General features: G+C 50.2%; 1 protein-coding gene across 1 annotated transcript; it reads right to left on the bottom strand.

The window, feature by feature from the left end:
- Positions 1 to 1,800: 1,800 nt before the first annotated feature.
- RPS13 (ribosomal protein S13) lies at positions 1,801 to 5,975 on the bottom strand. The gene is made up of 6 exons (XM_075837077.1): positions 5,894 to 5,975; positions 3,519 to 3,567; positions 3,334 to 3,412; positions 3,005 to 3,174; positions 1,958 to 2,058; positions 1,801 to 1,875 (listed from the first exon to the last, which is right to left on the bottom strand). The coding sequence occupies exons 1-6, from the start codon at positions 5,914 to 5,916 to the stop codon at positions 1,842 to 1,844; spliced, it is 456 nt and encodes a 151-aa protein (XP_075693192.1). The 5' UTR covers positions 5,917 to 5,975; the 3' UTR covers positions 1,801 to 1,841.
- Between the last annotated feature and the right edge of the window lie 8,566 nt (positions 5,976 to 14,541).

Genomic DNA, 14,541 nt, shown 5'->3' on the forward strand with positions numbered 1-14,541 from the left:
TCTGTATATAGAGGACGCCGACTCCCTGTACAACGTATAGTCTGTATTTAGAGGACGCCGACTCCCTGTACAACGTATAGTCTGTATATAGAGGACGCCGACTCCCTGTACAACGTATAGTCTGTATATAGAGGACGCCGACTCCCTGTACAACGTATAGTCTGTATATAGAGGACGCCGCCTCCTGTACAACGTAGTCCACATATAGAGGACGCCGACCCCTGTACAATGTATAGTCCATATATAGAGGACGCCGACCCCCTGTACAATGTATAGTCTGTATAGAGGACGCCGACTCCCTGTACAACGTATAGTCTGTATATAGGGGACGCCGACCCCTGTACAACGTATAGTCTGTATATAGAGGACGCCGACTCCCTGTACAATGTAGTCTGTATATAGGGGACGCCGACCCTCTGTACAACGTAGTCTGTATATAGAGGACGCCGATCCCTGTACAATGTAGTCTGTATATAGAGGACGCCGACCCCCTGTACAACGTATAGTCTGTATATAGAGGACGCCGACCCCTGTACAATGTATAGTCTGTATATAGAGGACGCCGATCCCTGTACAATGTATAGTCTGTATATAGAGGATGCCGACCCCCTGTACAACGTATAGTCTGTATATAGAGGACGCCGACCCCTGTACAACGTATAGTGGACGCCGACTCCTGTACAATGTAGTCTGTATATAGAGGACGTCGACCCCTGTACAATGTATAGTCTACATAGAGGACGTCGACCCCTGTACAATGTATAGTCTGTATATAGAAGACGCCGACCCCTGAACAACGTAGTCTGTATATAGAGGACGCCGACTCCCTGTACAACGTATAGTCTGTATATAGAGGACGCCGACCCCTGTACAATGTATAGTCCATATATAGAGGACGCCGACCCCTGTACAATGTATAGTCTACATATAGAGGACGCCGACCCTTGTACAACGTAGTCTACATATAGGGGACGCCGACCCCTGTACAACGTATAGTCTACATATAGAGGACGCCGACCCTTGTACAACGTATAGTCTACATATAGGGGACGCCGACACCTGTACAATGTAGTCTATGTATAGGGGATGCCGACCCCTGTACAACGTATAGTCCATATATAGAGGACGCCGACCCCTGTACAATGTATAGTCTACATATAGAGGACGCCGACCCCTGTACAACGTATAGTCCATATATAGAGGACGCCGACTCCCTGTACAATGCATAGTCTGGATATAGAGGACGCCGACTCCCTGTACAATGTAGTCTGTATATAGAGGACGCCGACTCCCTGTACAATGTAGTCTGTATATAGAGGACGCCGACTCCCTGTACAACGTATAGTCTGTATATAGGGGACGCCGACCCCTGTACAACATATAGTCCATATATAGAGGACGCCGACCCCTGTACAATGTATAGTCTACATATAGAGGACGCTGACCCCTGTACAACGTATAGTCTACATATAGAGGACGCCGACCCCTGTACAACGTATAGTCCATATATAGAAGACGCCGACTCCCTGTACAATGTATAGTCTGGATATAGAGGACGCCGACTCCCTGTACAATGTATAGTCTGGATATAGACGACGCCGACTCCCTGTACAATGTAGTCTGTATATAGAGGACGCCGACTCCCTGTACAATGTAGTCTGTATATAGAGGCCCACACTGCGTTCATCGCGGTCACATTATACAATGAGTTGAGGCCGTGTCCCCGTCCCGTCCCCCCCGCAGACGCCTCGTGAGCTGCCGACCCCCAACATGAGACCAAAAGAGGAAACAACAACAACAGACGTTTTTAGTCAAACTTTATTGTGTCTTTATGAAGCTGTTTATGCGACCAGGGCCGACGCTGTGGACGACTCGCTGCAAGAGACAAACAGTCCGTGAGGATTTCACAAATCACCAACCCCCCCTCCCCTCCCCCCCGACTGCTGTGGGCACTTACTACTTCCAGTTGGGTGGGAGCACTCTCCTGGTCTTGTAGTAACGAGCCAATCTGTGGATTCTGCTCTCAATAAGAATCAGGCGGAACTTGGCGTCTTTATCCTGGAAGAAAAACACGTAAAACAATAAGGGCAGAGGAGCGGCTGCTGCACTAAGGAACACTCCATCTGATGCGGAGTATAAGGGGACGCGCACACAAAATCAAAAACGGCTGAAAATGAGGAGCTGCTTTACCTTGAATCCAGCATCGTATTTTCAGACTTTTTTTATTCAAAGTTGCGCTTTTAACAGTAGTTTCTGCAGCGGTTTTTCTATAGAGACCATAAAAAACGGCTGACGTCACATGCTCTACTTTCGCGCAGCACTTTCGAAAAAAAACGGCCGCATAAAAAAAACTCAGTCGGAACAGAACGCCATTTTTCCCATTGAAATCAATGTGCGGATGTTTGGAGGCGTTCTGCTTCCGATTTTTTAAATGGGGCTGAAAATAGTCGTGTGAACAGACCCCAACTGACCCAGGACCCTGCACCCCAACCACAGCGCCGCCCCCGGCACCCCAACTGACCCAGGACCCTGCACCCCAACCACAGCGCCGCCCCCGGCACCCCAACTGACCCAGGACCCTGCACCCCAACCATAGCGCCGCCCCCGGCACCCCAACTGATAACTCAAATAAGGAAAAGAAAAACCACAACACAAGGAGATCTCACCCGCTGCATGTAATAACCCACAAGAGACCGCACGCCAGTACACCCGCCCCCCAACCACAGCGCCACTCCCCCGGCGCCCGGGAGATCCTGCACCACAGAAACAGCGGCATGTGGGAACTCTCCCCAGGGACCAGCAGGTGGGACTCGCCGCCATCACCACTGATTAGCACGTTCCAGCTCGCTACACACGGACGCTCGCTACACACGGACGCGCGCTACACACGGACGCGCGCTACACACGGACGCGCGCTACACACGGACGCGCGCTACACACGGACGCTCGCTACACACGGACGCTCGCTACACATGGACGCTCACTACACACGGCGCTCGCTCACCTTCCTGTTCCTCTCCAGATGTTTGCGCACAGCCACAGCCTTCTTGATCAGGTGGTACAGATCCTCCGGCAGGTCCGGGGCCAGTCCCTTGGACTTCAGGATTCTCAGAATTTTGTTGCCAGTAACAAAACGAACCTGAGCAACGCCATGAGAATCTCTCAGGATGACGCCTACAAGAGGGCGGCGAAACGTTATGTGCCGGGAACGGCCGTCACCCCACCAGCACCTCCCCCACATGCAATCACCCAGTACTGCCCCACAAGTAAGGAGAAGCTTCTGCCGGGAGTTTAGGGTCCGGGGCAGTTATGGGGGGACCCCGGAGCACTCACCGATCTGGGACGGAGTGAGACCCTTCTTGGCGAGCTTGTAAATCTGCTCCTTCACATCGTCAGACGTCAACTTCAGCCACTGAAATAGAAGATGAGGAAAACTGAGAAACCACTACAACTCCCAGCATCTCAAGTTCAGCCTCCCCCATCACAGCAGATCTGAGGACCCGAGCGGCAATACTTACAGTGGGGACGCTGCGTCTGTAGGGGAGCGCGGACTGAGACAAACCCTTTCTGTAAGGAGAGAAACACCAGATGTCAGAGGCTCCGAATACCAGCACGAGACCGAAGGGTGGAGGTCACAACGCGTTCTATACAGGAGGGGGGAGGGGTCAAAGCGCGTTCTATACAGGAGGGGGGAGGGGTCAAAGCGCGTTCTATACAGGGGTCAAAGCGCGTTCTATACAGGAGGGGGGAGGGGTCAAAGCGCGTTCTATACAGGAGGGGGGAGGGGTCAAAGCGCGTTCTATACAGGAGGGGGGGAGGGGTCAAAGCGCGTTCTATACAGGAGGGGGGAGGGGGTCAAAGCGCGTTCTATACAGGAGGGAGTGGGGGTCAAAGCGCGTTCTATACAGGAGTGGGGGGTCAAAGCGCGTTCTATACAGGAGTGGGGGTCAAAGCGCGTTCTATACAGGAGTGGGGGTCAAAGCGCGTTCTATACAGGAGTGGGGGTCAAAGCGCGTTCTATACAGGAGTGGGGGTCAAAGCGCGTTCTATACAGGAGTGGGGGTCAAAGCGCGTTCTATACAGGAGTGGGGATCAAAGCGCGTTCTATACAGGAGTGGGGGTCAAAGCGCGTTCTATACAGGAGTGGGGGGTCAAAGCGCGTTCTATACAGGAGTGGGGGGTCAAAGCGCGTTCTATACAGGAGTGGGGGGTCAAAGCACGTTCTATACAGGAGTGGGGGGTCAAAGCACGTTCTATACAGGAGTGGGGGGTCAAAGCACGTTCTATACAGGAGTGGGGGGTCAAAGCACGTTCTATACAGGAGTGGGGGGTCAAAGCACGTTCTATACAGGAGTGGGGGGTCAAAGCACGTTCTATACAGGAGTGGGGGGTCAAAGCACGTTCTATACAGGAGTGGGGGGTCAAAGCACGTTCTATACAGGAGTGGGGGGGGTCAAAGCACGTTCTATACAGGAGTGGGGGGGTCAAAGCGGGTTCTATACAGGAGTGGGGGGTCAAAGCGTGTTCTATACAGGAGTGGGGGTCAAAGCGCGTTCTATACAGGAGTGGGGGGTCAAAGCTCGTTCTATACAGGAGTGGGGGGAATGTGTATATAACACATGTCCACGCTGTGTGTGTGTATATATATATATATATATATATATATATATATATATATATATATGGCCTCTCCACATGTATGTCACGCATCTTCACCCCCCTCAGGATACACAGTGCGCCTCCACACCCCCTATTAATAATACCCCTCCATTATACGGGGATATCGCCTGCGGCATCTTGGCCATTAGGAAGAGTGGGGGCCCCATCTAACAGCCCCCCTGCGACAATTGTGAAGTGCCTATAATGGTCACGGCAACCCAGGAGCCTAATGAAGGCGACAACACTGACATTAATGTCGGACGATCGCAGGGTCCAGGCCCCGGGAGGGGGGGGGGGGTTCTCAGTAGATAAAAAAAAAAAAAAGAATTAGATAGATATCGCTGCGCCTGTAAACGCCCGAACTGCGACAACACAGCGTGAACGCCGCAGAAAAAATATATAACGCCACAATCCGCTAAGTGATGAAGTCGTACGTAAAAACGACAGCTCGTCCCGCAGAACAGCCTCACAGCGCGCAATCCACGGAAGAGAAGGATTCTGCCGCAGGAAGTGGCGGCAACGTAGTAAAATATACGGCAGTCTGAACTCCGCAGCGCCGCAGCCGTGTGGAGCCGCAGAATAAGGGAAAGTTGTCGTTTCACCGCGGTGAACGCCGTAAAAACAAAACCCAAATAACGGAGGAATCAACGTTTTTCCAACTCCACCGCAGAGCTCAGCAGACGATGACAAACGATACCGCAAAAAAGGGTGACACCGCGACAACGACGGAAAAATACAAAATGTGGCGACAAAAACGAAATGACCATCCCAAAGGCGTAAATCCTCTACAGCGAAGCAGACACCGCGACATGGACCGAGACCAGCACCCCCATCACCCGGACCAGCACCCCCATCACCCGGACCAGCACCCCCATCATCCGGACCCGGACCAGCACCCCCATCATCCTGCTCTCCCATCGCCCGGCTGCTTCACTCCTCATTTACTCGGATTAACAGATACATCGGCCGATAGTCTCCAATATTATATTCCGCTCGGACGATGGTCACACCACACAGCGGGAGAGGACTACAACCCCCGGTCTCCTGACTGTCAAAGGAAACGAGGCCGGAGAGTGATCACGAGGAGCCCCGTCACTCACCCTGCCGCCACACCACATACACACCCGGCGACACAGCCATTGCCTGCTCCCCGCTCCCTACTACCGTGCGTGTGACCGGCTTCCCCCTGCTCTCCGCGGTTCCCCCTCACCCGCCGCCAGGCCCCGTCTCTTACCCTGGAGCGTGCATGCGACCCATGATGGCGGCTGTGAAGAAAAGAGAGAGCGGAAGTAAGCAGCGCGCAGATCACGAATTGCAGCGGAAGTACGTCACAGAAGGGGCGGGGAAACAGCAAGTACCACCCCCTCATTACACGTGGTACTCGGAACACGTGACCCTCCTGTGCGGCTCAAGCCTCGGTCTGGGTCATCACGTCGCGGTCCAAATGTCGTTTTTGATGCAACTTGCGGAAAAAACCGCACAATTAGGCTATGTTCACAGTTTTTTTTGCAGAAGGAAAATTCCTCCTGCAAAAACTACTCCAGACGGTTTTTGCACAGTGGTTTGACAAAAACTCGTCCAAACACTCGTGGAGGTGTTTTTTCCTCTTTCTGACTGATTGAAATGGGGTTTTGGAGGCGGAAACCGCCTCAAGATGGGTCATGACGCTTCTTTTTACCGCAACGCGTTTTTTTTACTCGCGGTAAAAAAAACTCGTCTAACTTCCATTGAAATCAATGGGAGGCGTTTTTGAGTTTTACGGCGCGGTTTCCACGTAAAAAAACTCTGTGTGAACAGGGCCTTACGGTGATTCACGGGGCGGAAAAAACACATTTTGACCGCGACTTGTGATCCAGCCTAACCCTTGATTACACCCGCAGTGAGGCGGAGCTTGAACGCCGCAGCACTGGAGCACGCGCTGTACTTCGTTTTTAGCTTCCAGCAGATTGTCTGCAGTGGCACATTGTAACAAACCGTCACCTGTGTGAGTATAATGCGGTCAGGACGGGTTTTCCATCCATTCAGCTTCTGTAGAAGAGTCACAGAACATCGCAGGACTCCACATCTCCGACCTCTGCTCTCCTCTTAGGTACAATTCACACAGCGCAGCTTTACACGAGACTCCAGCAGCAAAGTGTAAACGTGCACGGCGCAGAGATCAGACCGGCAGTAAATAATGACTCTACCGTGTATAAAAATTCACTTTTGATCAGTTTATGAGAATCATTGAAAATAGAAAATATTAGGCGCTATTCACACGACAGGGAGAACGTCCGTCACACGGCCGCAGTGGGAACAATAGACCCCAAATAGGGCTAAGTACACGGCCGATGTTTTGTGACACTATCTACGAGGGCGGCGCGGCGGCAGCAGCTACAGAGGGCGGCGCGGCGGCGGCAGCAGCTAGAGGGCATTGTGGCAGCAGCCACAGAGGGCATTGTGGCAGCAGCCACAGAGGGCATTGTGGCAGCAGCCACAGAGGGCATTGTGGCAGCAGCCACAGAGGGCATTGTGGCAGCAGCCACAGAGGGCATTGTGGCAGCAGCCACAGAGGGCATTGTGGCAGCAGCCACAGAGGGCATTGTGGCAGCAGCCACAGAGGGCATTGTGGCAGCAGCTACAGAGGGCAGCGCGGTGGCAGCAGCCACAGAGGGCATTGTGGCAGCAGCTACAGGGCATTGTGGCAGCAGCTACAGAGGGCATTGTGGCGGCAGCTACAGAGGGCATTGTGGCGGCAGCCACAGAGGGCATTGTGGCGGCAGCCACAGAGGGCATTGTGGCGGCAGCCACAGAGGGCATTGTGGCGGCAGCCACAGAGGGCATTGTGGCAGCAGCTACAGAGGGCATTGTGGCAGCAGCTACAGAGGGCATTGTGGCAGCAGCTACAGAGGGCATTGTGGCAGCAGCTACAGAGGGCAGCGCGGTGGCAGCAGCCACAGAGGGCATTGTGGCAGCAGCTACAGGGCATTGTGGCAGCAGCTACAGAGGGCATTGTGGCAGCAGCTACAGAGGGCATTGTGGCAGCAGCTACAGAGGGCATTGTGGCAGCAGCTACAGAGGGCATTGTGGCAGCAGCTACAGAGGGCATTGTGGCAGCAGCTACAGAGGGCATTGTGGCAGCAGCTACAGAGGGCATTGTGGCAACAGCTACAGAGGGCATTGTGGCAACAGCTACAGAGGGCATTGTGGCAACAGCTACAGAGGGCGGTGTGGCGGCAGCTACAGAGGGCGGTGTGGCGGCAGCTACAGAGGGCGGTGTGGCGGCAGCTACAGAGGGCGGTGTGGCGGCAGCTACAGAGGGCGGTGTGGCGGCAGCTACAGAGGGCGGTGTGGCGGCAGCTACAGAGGGCGGTGTGGCGGCAGCTACAGAGGGCGGTGTGGCGGCAGCTACAGAGGGCGGTGTGGCGGCAGCTACAGAGGGCGGTGTGGCGGCAGCTACAGAGGGCGGTGTGGCGGCAGCTACAGAGGGCGGTGTGGCGGCAGCTACAGAGGGCGGTGTGGCGGCAGCTACAGAGGGCGGTGTGGCGGCAGCTACAGAGGGCGGTGTGGCGGCAGCTACAGAGGGCGGTGTGGCGGCAGCTACAGAGGGCGGTGTGGCGGCAGCTACAGAGGGCGGTGTGGCGGCAGCTACAGAGGGCGGTGTGGCGGCAGCTACAGAGGGCGGTGTGGCGGCAGCTACAGAGGGCGGTGTGGCGGCAGCTACAGAGGGCGGTGTGGCGGCAGCTACAGAGGGCGGTGTGGCGGCAGCTACAGAGGGCGGTGTGGCGGCAGCTACAGAGGGCGGTGTGGCGGCAGCTACAGAGGGCGGTGTGGCGGCAGCTACAGAGGGCGGTGTGGCGGCAGCTACAGAGGGCGGTGTGGCGGCAGCTACAGAGGGCGGTGTGGCGGCAGCTACAGAGGGCATTGTGGCGGCAGCTACAGAGGGCATTGTGGCGGCAGCTACAGAGGGCATTGTGGCGGCAGCTACAGAGGGCAATGTGGCGGCAGCTACAGAGGGCATTGTGGCGGCAGCTACAGAGGGCATTGTGGCGGCAGCTACAGAGGGCATTGTGGCGGCAGCTACAGAGGGCATTGTGGCGGCAGCTACAGAGGGCATTGTGGCGGCAGCTACAGAGGGCGGTGTGGCAGCAGCTACAGGGGGCAGCGCGGCAAGAAATGTACAAATAAAATTCATCAGTTTTTAAAACGGACAGTGAAAAATGGATGCAAAATGAGTTAAAAACTGAAACACGGCCCAGAACGGATGCAAAACGGCCGAGAAAAATGGACCAAAATGGCAGTTTGATCGGCAGACACTCAGATTCTGTCGTGTGAATAGAGCCTTACCGTAAACCTGGAAAATCTGACCGCGACCGAGGATTCTGGGAAGCAAATGACAACCACAGATCCACCATCAATGTACAGGTAATATATAGAATAAATCTCCATACACAGCAGCGTCAGTGTACATACATTACTAATACTGCCCCGCAGTTACATCCTGTATTATACTCCAGAGCTGCACTCACTATTCTGCTGGTGGAGTCACTGTGTACATACATTACTAATACTGCCCCGCAGTTACATCCTGTATTATACTCCAGAGCTGCACTCACTATTCTGCTGGTGGAGTCACTGTGTACATACATTACATTACTTATCCTGTACTGATCCTGAGTTATATCCTGTATTATACTCCAGAGCTGCACTCACTATTCTGCTGGTGGAGTCATTGTGTACATACATTACTTATCCTGTACTGATCCTGAGTTATATCCTGTATTATACTCCAGAGCTGCACTCACTATTCTGCTGGTGGAGTCACTGTGTACATACATTACATTACTTACCCTGTACTGATCCTGAGTTATATCCTGTATTATACTCCAGAGCTGCACTCACTATTCTGCTGGTGGAGTCACTGTGTACATACATTACATTACTTATCCTGTACTGATCCTGAGTTACATCATGTATTATACTCCAGAGCTGCACTCACTATTCTGCTGGTGGAGTCACTGTGTACATACATTACATTACTTATCCTGTACTGATCCTGAGTTACATCCTGTATTATACTCCAGAGCTGCACTCACTATTCTGCTGGTGGAGTCACTGTGTACATACATTACATTACTTATCCTGTACTGATCCTGAGTTACACCCTGTATTATACTCCAGAGCTGCACTCACTATTCTGCTGGTGGAGTCACTGTGTACATACATTACATTACTTATCCTGTACTGATCCTGAGTTACATCATGTATTATACTCCAGAGCTGAACTCACTATTCTGCTGGTGGAGTCACTGTGTACATACATTACATTACTTATCCTGTACTGGTCCGGAGTTACATCCTGTATTATACTCCAGAGCTGCACTCACTATTCTGCTGGTGGAGTCACTGTGTACATACATTACTTATCCTGTACTGGTCCGGAGTTACATCCTGTATTATACTCCAGAGCTGCACTCACTATTCTGCTGGTGGAGTCACTGTGTACATACATTACTTATCCTGTACTGCTCCGGAGTTACATCCTGTATTATACTCCAGAGCTGTACTCACTATTCTGCTGGTGGAGTCACTGTGTACATACATTACATTACTTATCCTGTACTGATCCTGAGTTACATCCTGTATTATACTCCAGAGCTGCACTCACTATTCTGCTGGTGGAGTCACTGTGTACATACATTACATTACTTATCCTGTACTGATCCTGAGTTATATCCTGTATTATACTCCAGAGCTGCACTCACTATTCTGCTGGTGGAGTCACTGTGTACATACATTACTTATCCTGTACTGATCCTGAGTTACATCCTGTATTATACTGCAGAGCTGCACTCACTATTCTGCTGGTGGAGTCACTGTGTACATACATTACATTACTTATCCTGTACTGATCCTGAGTTATATCCTGTATTATACTCCAGAGCTGCACTCACTATTCTGCTGGTGGAGTCACTGTGTACATACATTACTTATCCTGTACTGGTCCGGAGTTACATCCTGTATTATACTCCAGAGCTGCACTCACTATTCTGCTGGTGGAGTCACTGTGTACATACATTACATTACTTATCCTGTACTGATCCTGAGTTATATCCTGTATTATACTCCAGAGCTGCACTCACTATTCTGCTGGTGGAGTCACTGTGTACATACATTACTTATCCTGTACTGGTCCGGAGTTACATCCTGTATTATACTCCAGAGCTGCACTCACTATTCTGCTGGTGGAGTCACTGTGTACATACATTACATTACTTATCCTGTACTGGTCCGGAGTTACATCCTGTATTATACTCCAGAGCTGCACTCACTATTCTGCTGGTGGAGTCACTGTGTACATACATTACATTACTTATCCTGTACTGATCCTGAGTTATATCCTGTATTATACTCCAGAGCTGCACTCACTATTCTGCTGGTGGAGTCACTGTGTACATACATTACATTACTTATCCTGTACTGATCCTGAGTTATATCCTGTATTATACTCCAGAGCTGCACTCACTATTCTGCTGGAGGAGTCACCGAGTACATACATTACATTACTTATCCTGTACTGATCCGGAGTTATATCCTGTATTATACCCCAGAGCTGCACTCACTATTCTGCTGGTGGAGTCACTGTGTATATACATTACATTACTTATCCTGTACTGATCCTGAGTTACATCCTGTATTATACTCCAGAGCTGCACTCACTATTCTGCTGGTGGAGTCACTGTGTACATACATTACATCACTTATCCTGTACTGATCCTGAGTTACATCCTGTATTATACTCCAGAGCTGCACTCACTATTCTGCTGGTGGAGTCACTGTGTACATACATTACTTATCCTGTACTGCTCCGGAGTTACATCCTGTATTATACTCCAGAGCTGTACTCACTATTCTGCTGGTGGAGTCACTGTGTACATACATTACATTACTTATCCTGTACTGATCCTGAGTTACATCCTGTATTATACTGCAGAGCTGCACTCACTATTCTGCTGGTGGAGTCACTGTGTACATACATTACATTACTTATCCTGTACTGATCCTGAGTTATATCCTGTATTATACTCCAGAGCTGCACTCACTATTCTGCTGGTGGAGTCACTGTGTACATACATTACTTATCCTGTACTGGTCCGGAGTTACATCCTGTATTATACTCCAGAGCTGCACTCACTATTCTGCTGGTGGAGTCACTGTGTACATACATTACATTACTTATCCTGTACTGATCCTGAGTTATATCCTGTATTATACTCCAGAGCTGCACTCACTATTCTGCTGGTGGAGTCACTGTGTACATACATTACTTATCCTGTACTGGTCCGGAGTTACATCCTGTATTATACTCCAGAGCTGCACTCACTATTCTGCTGGTGGAGTCACTGTGTACATACATTACATTACTTATCCTGTACTGGTCCGGAGTTACATCCTGTATTATACTCCAGAGCTGCACTCACTATTCTGCTGGTGGAGTCACTGTGTACATACATTACATTACTTATCCTGTACTGATCCTGAGTTATATCCTGTATTATACTCCAGAGCTGCACTCACTATTCTGCTGGTGGAGTCACTGTGTACATACATTACATTACTTATCCTGTACTGATCCTGAGTTATATCCTGTATTATACTCCAGAGCTGCACTCACTATTCTGCTGGAGGAGTCACCGAGTACATACATTACATCACTTATCCTGTACTGATCCGGAGTTATATCCTGTATTATACCCCAGAGCTGCACTCACTATTCTGCTGGTGGAGTCACTGTGTATATACATTACATTACTTATCCTGTACTGATCCTGAGTTACATCCTGTATTATACTCCAGAGCTGCACTCACTATTCTGCTGGTGGAGTCACTGTGTACATACATTACATCACTTATCCTGTACTGATCCTGAGTTATATCCTGTATTACACTCCAGAGCTGCACTCACTATTCTGCTGGTGGAGTCACTGTGTACATACATTACTTATCCTGTACTGGTCCGGAGTTACATCCTGTATTATACTCCAGAGCTGCACTCACTATTCTGCTGGTGGAGTCACTGTGTACATACATTACATTACTTATCCTGTACTGATCCTGAGTTATATCCTGTATTATACTCCAGAGCTGCACTCACTATTCTGCTGGTGGAGTCACTGTGTACATACATTACATTACTTATCCTGTACTGATCCTGAGTTACATCCTGTATTATACTCCAGAGCAGCACTCACTATTCTGCTGGTGGAGTCACTGTGTACATACATTACATTACTTATCCTGTACTGATCCTGAGTTACATCCTGTATTATACTCCAGAGCAGCACTCACTATTCTGCTGGTGGAGTCACTGTGTGCATACATTACATCACTTATCCTGTACTGATCCTGAGTTACATCCTGTATTATACTCCAGAGCTGCACTCACTATTCTGCTGGTGGAGTCACTGTGTACATACATTACATTACTTATCCTGTACTGATCCTGAGTTATATCCTGTATTATACTCCAGAGCTGCACTCACTATTCTGCTGGTGGAGTCACTGTGTACATACATTACATTACTTATCCTGTACTGATCCTGAGTTACATCCTGTATTATACTCCAGAGCAGCACTCACTATTCTGTTGGTGGAGTTCCTGTGTACATACATTACATGAAGCTTCAGAGCTGAAATCTCTGCACACTGAACAGTTAGGGTATGTTCACACGGCTTATTTTCGGCCGTTTTTCGAGCTGGAAGCGGCCGAAAAATCGTAATGAGAACGCCTCCAAACATCTGCCCATTGATTTCAAATGGGAAAAACTGCGTTGTGTTCCGACGGGCCGTTTTGAAAAACCGCCGCAAAAAAGCTGTGCATGTCCCTTCTTGAGACGTTTTTGGAGCCGTTTTTTATTGACTCGAGAAAAACAGGTCCAAAAACGGCTGTAAAAAATGTCTGAAAATCAGGAGGTTTTCCCTTGACTAGCGCCGTATTTTCAGCCGTTTTTGAGTTTGCGTGTGAACAGAGCCTCACTGGGATTTACATTCGGAGCAGTGACTTCTTTACACTTGCTTTGTACACATCGGATATAGGAAGAACTAACGCCCTCCTTCTGGATTAGAGACTCTGCTAAGCTCATTCTTGCTGACTGTTTCCTTCTGTAGCTCTGGGCTACCCCTCCTCCAACAGATGTACAGAAAAACCAAACAATTCTTATGTGAATGCAAAACTAGCAAAATTTTATTATTAGTAAAGTGAGCGTTGGGTTTGGCCATTACATGGAATGCGTCCCGCAGAGTGCCGCTGACGGTCTGGACAGTGAATCGGGTGACTGTCGGTTTCATCATCTGAACAGACACAATAAATACAATGTACATTCTATACACAACGCTGTGCGCTAAAACCTCGGCGCCGACTCCAGGACTGCCGAAACGGAGCGGACGCGACACCGCGTGACTCTGGCGAAGTCAAGACAACGTCCGCGCCTGACAAATATATATACAGAAAAATCCCTTTAATCCGGCGTCCAAACATCCAGATATCCCGACACTCGGTGAGAACTCAGAACTGGGCGATAATCGGACACGTCACGAGATCAGAGAACGGATTAGGAGGCGCCGCCGATAAAATTAATAAATAGACGTCTAGATCTGCCTGATCAGGTCCAACATTCTGCACGGATTCATTTCTTAATATATCTTTATAACGGTCAGATTCAATCTTCTGATACAAAGCTCCAAACCCCCTGCATAGACAGTTACATGATAAGATTGTCTGCAGCCACCACCAGGGGGAGCTCCCGGGATAATGTGCTATTATGGAGATCAGTGTATTGCTGGTGGTGGAGCTCCCCCTGGTGGTGGCTGCAAGCAATCTTATCATGTAACTGTCTATGCAGG

Source organism: Rhinoderma darwinii, chromosome 9 (genome assembly GCF_050947455.1).
Source record: "Rhinoderma darwinii isolate aRhiDar2 chromosome 9, aRhiDar2.hap1, whole genome shotgun sequence".
Classification (NCBI taxonomy): Eukaryota; Metazoa; Chordata; class Amphibia; order Anura; family Rhinodermatidae; genus Rhinoderma; species Rhinoderma darwinii.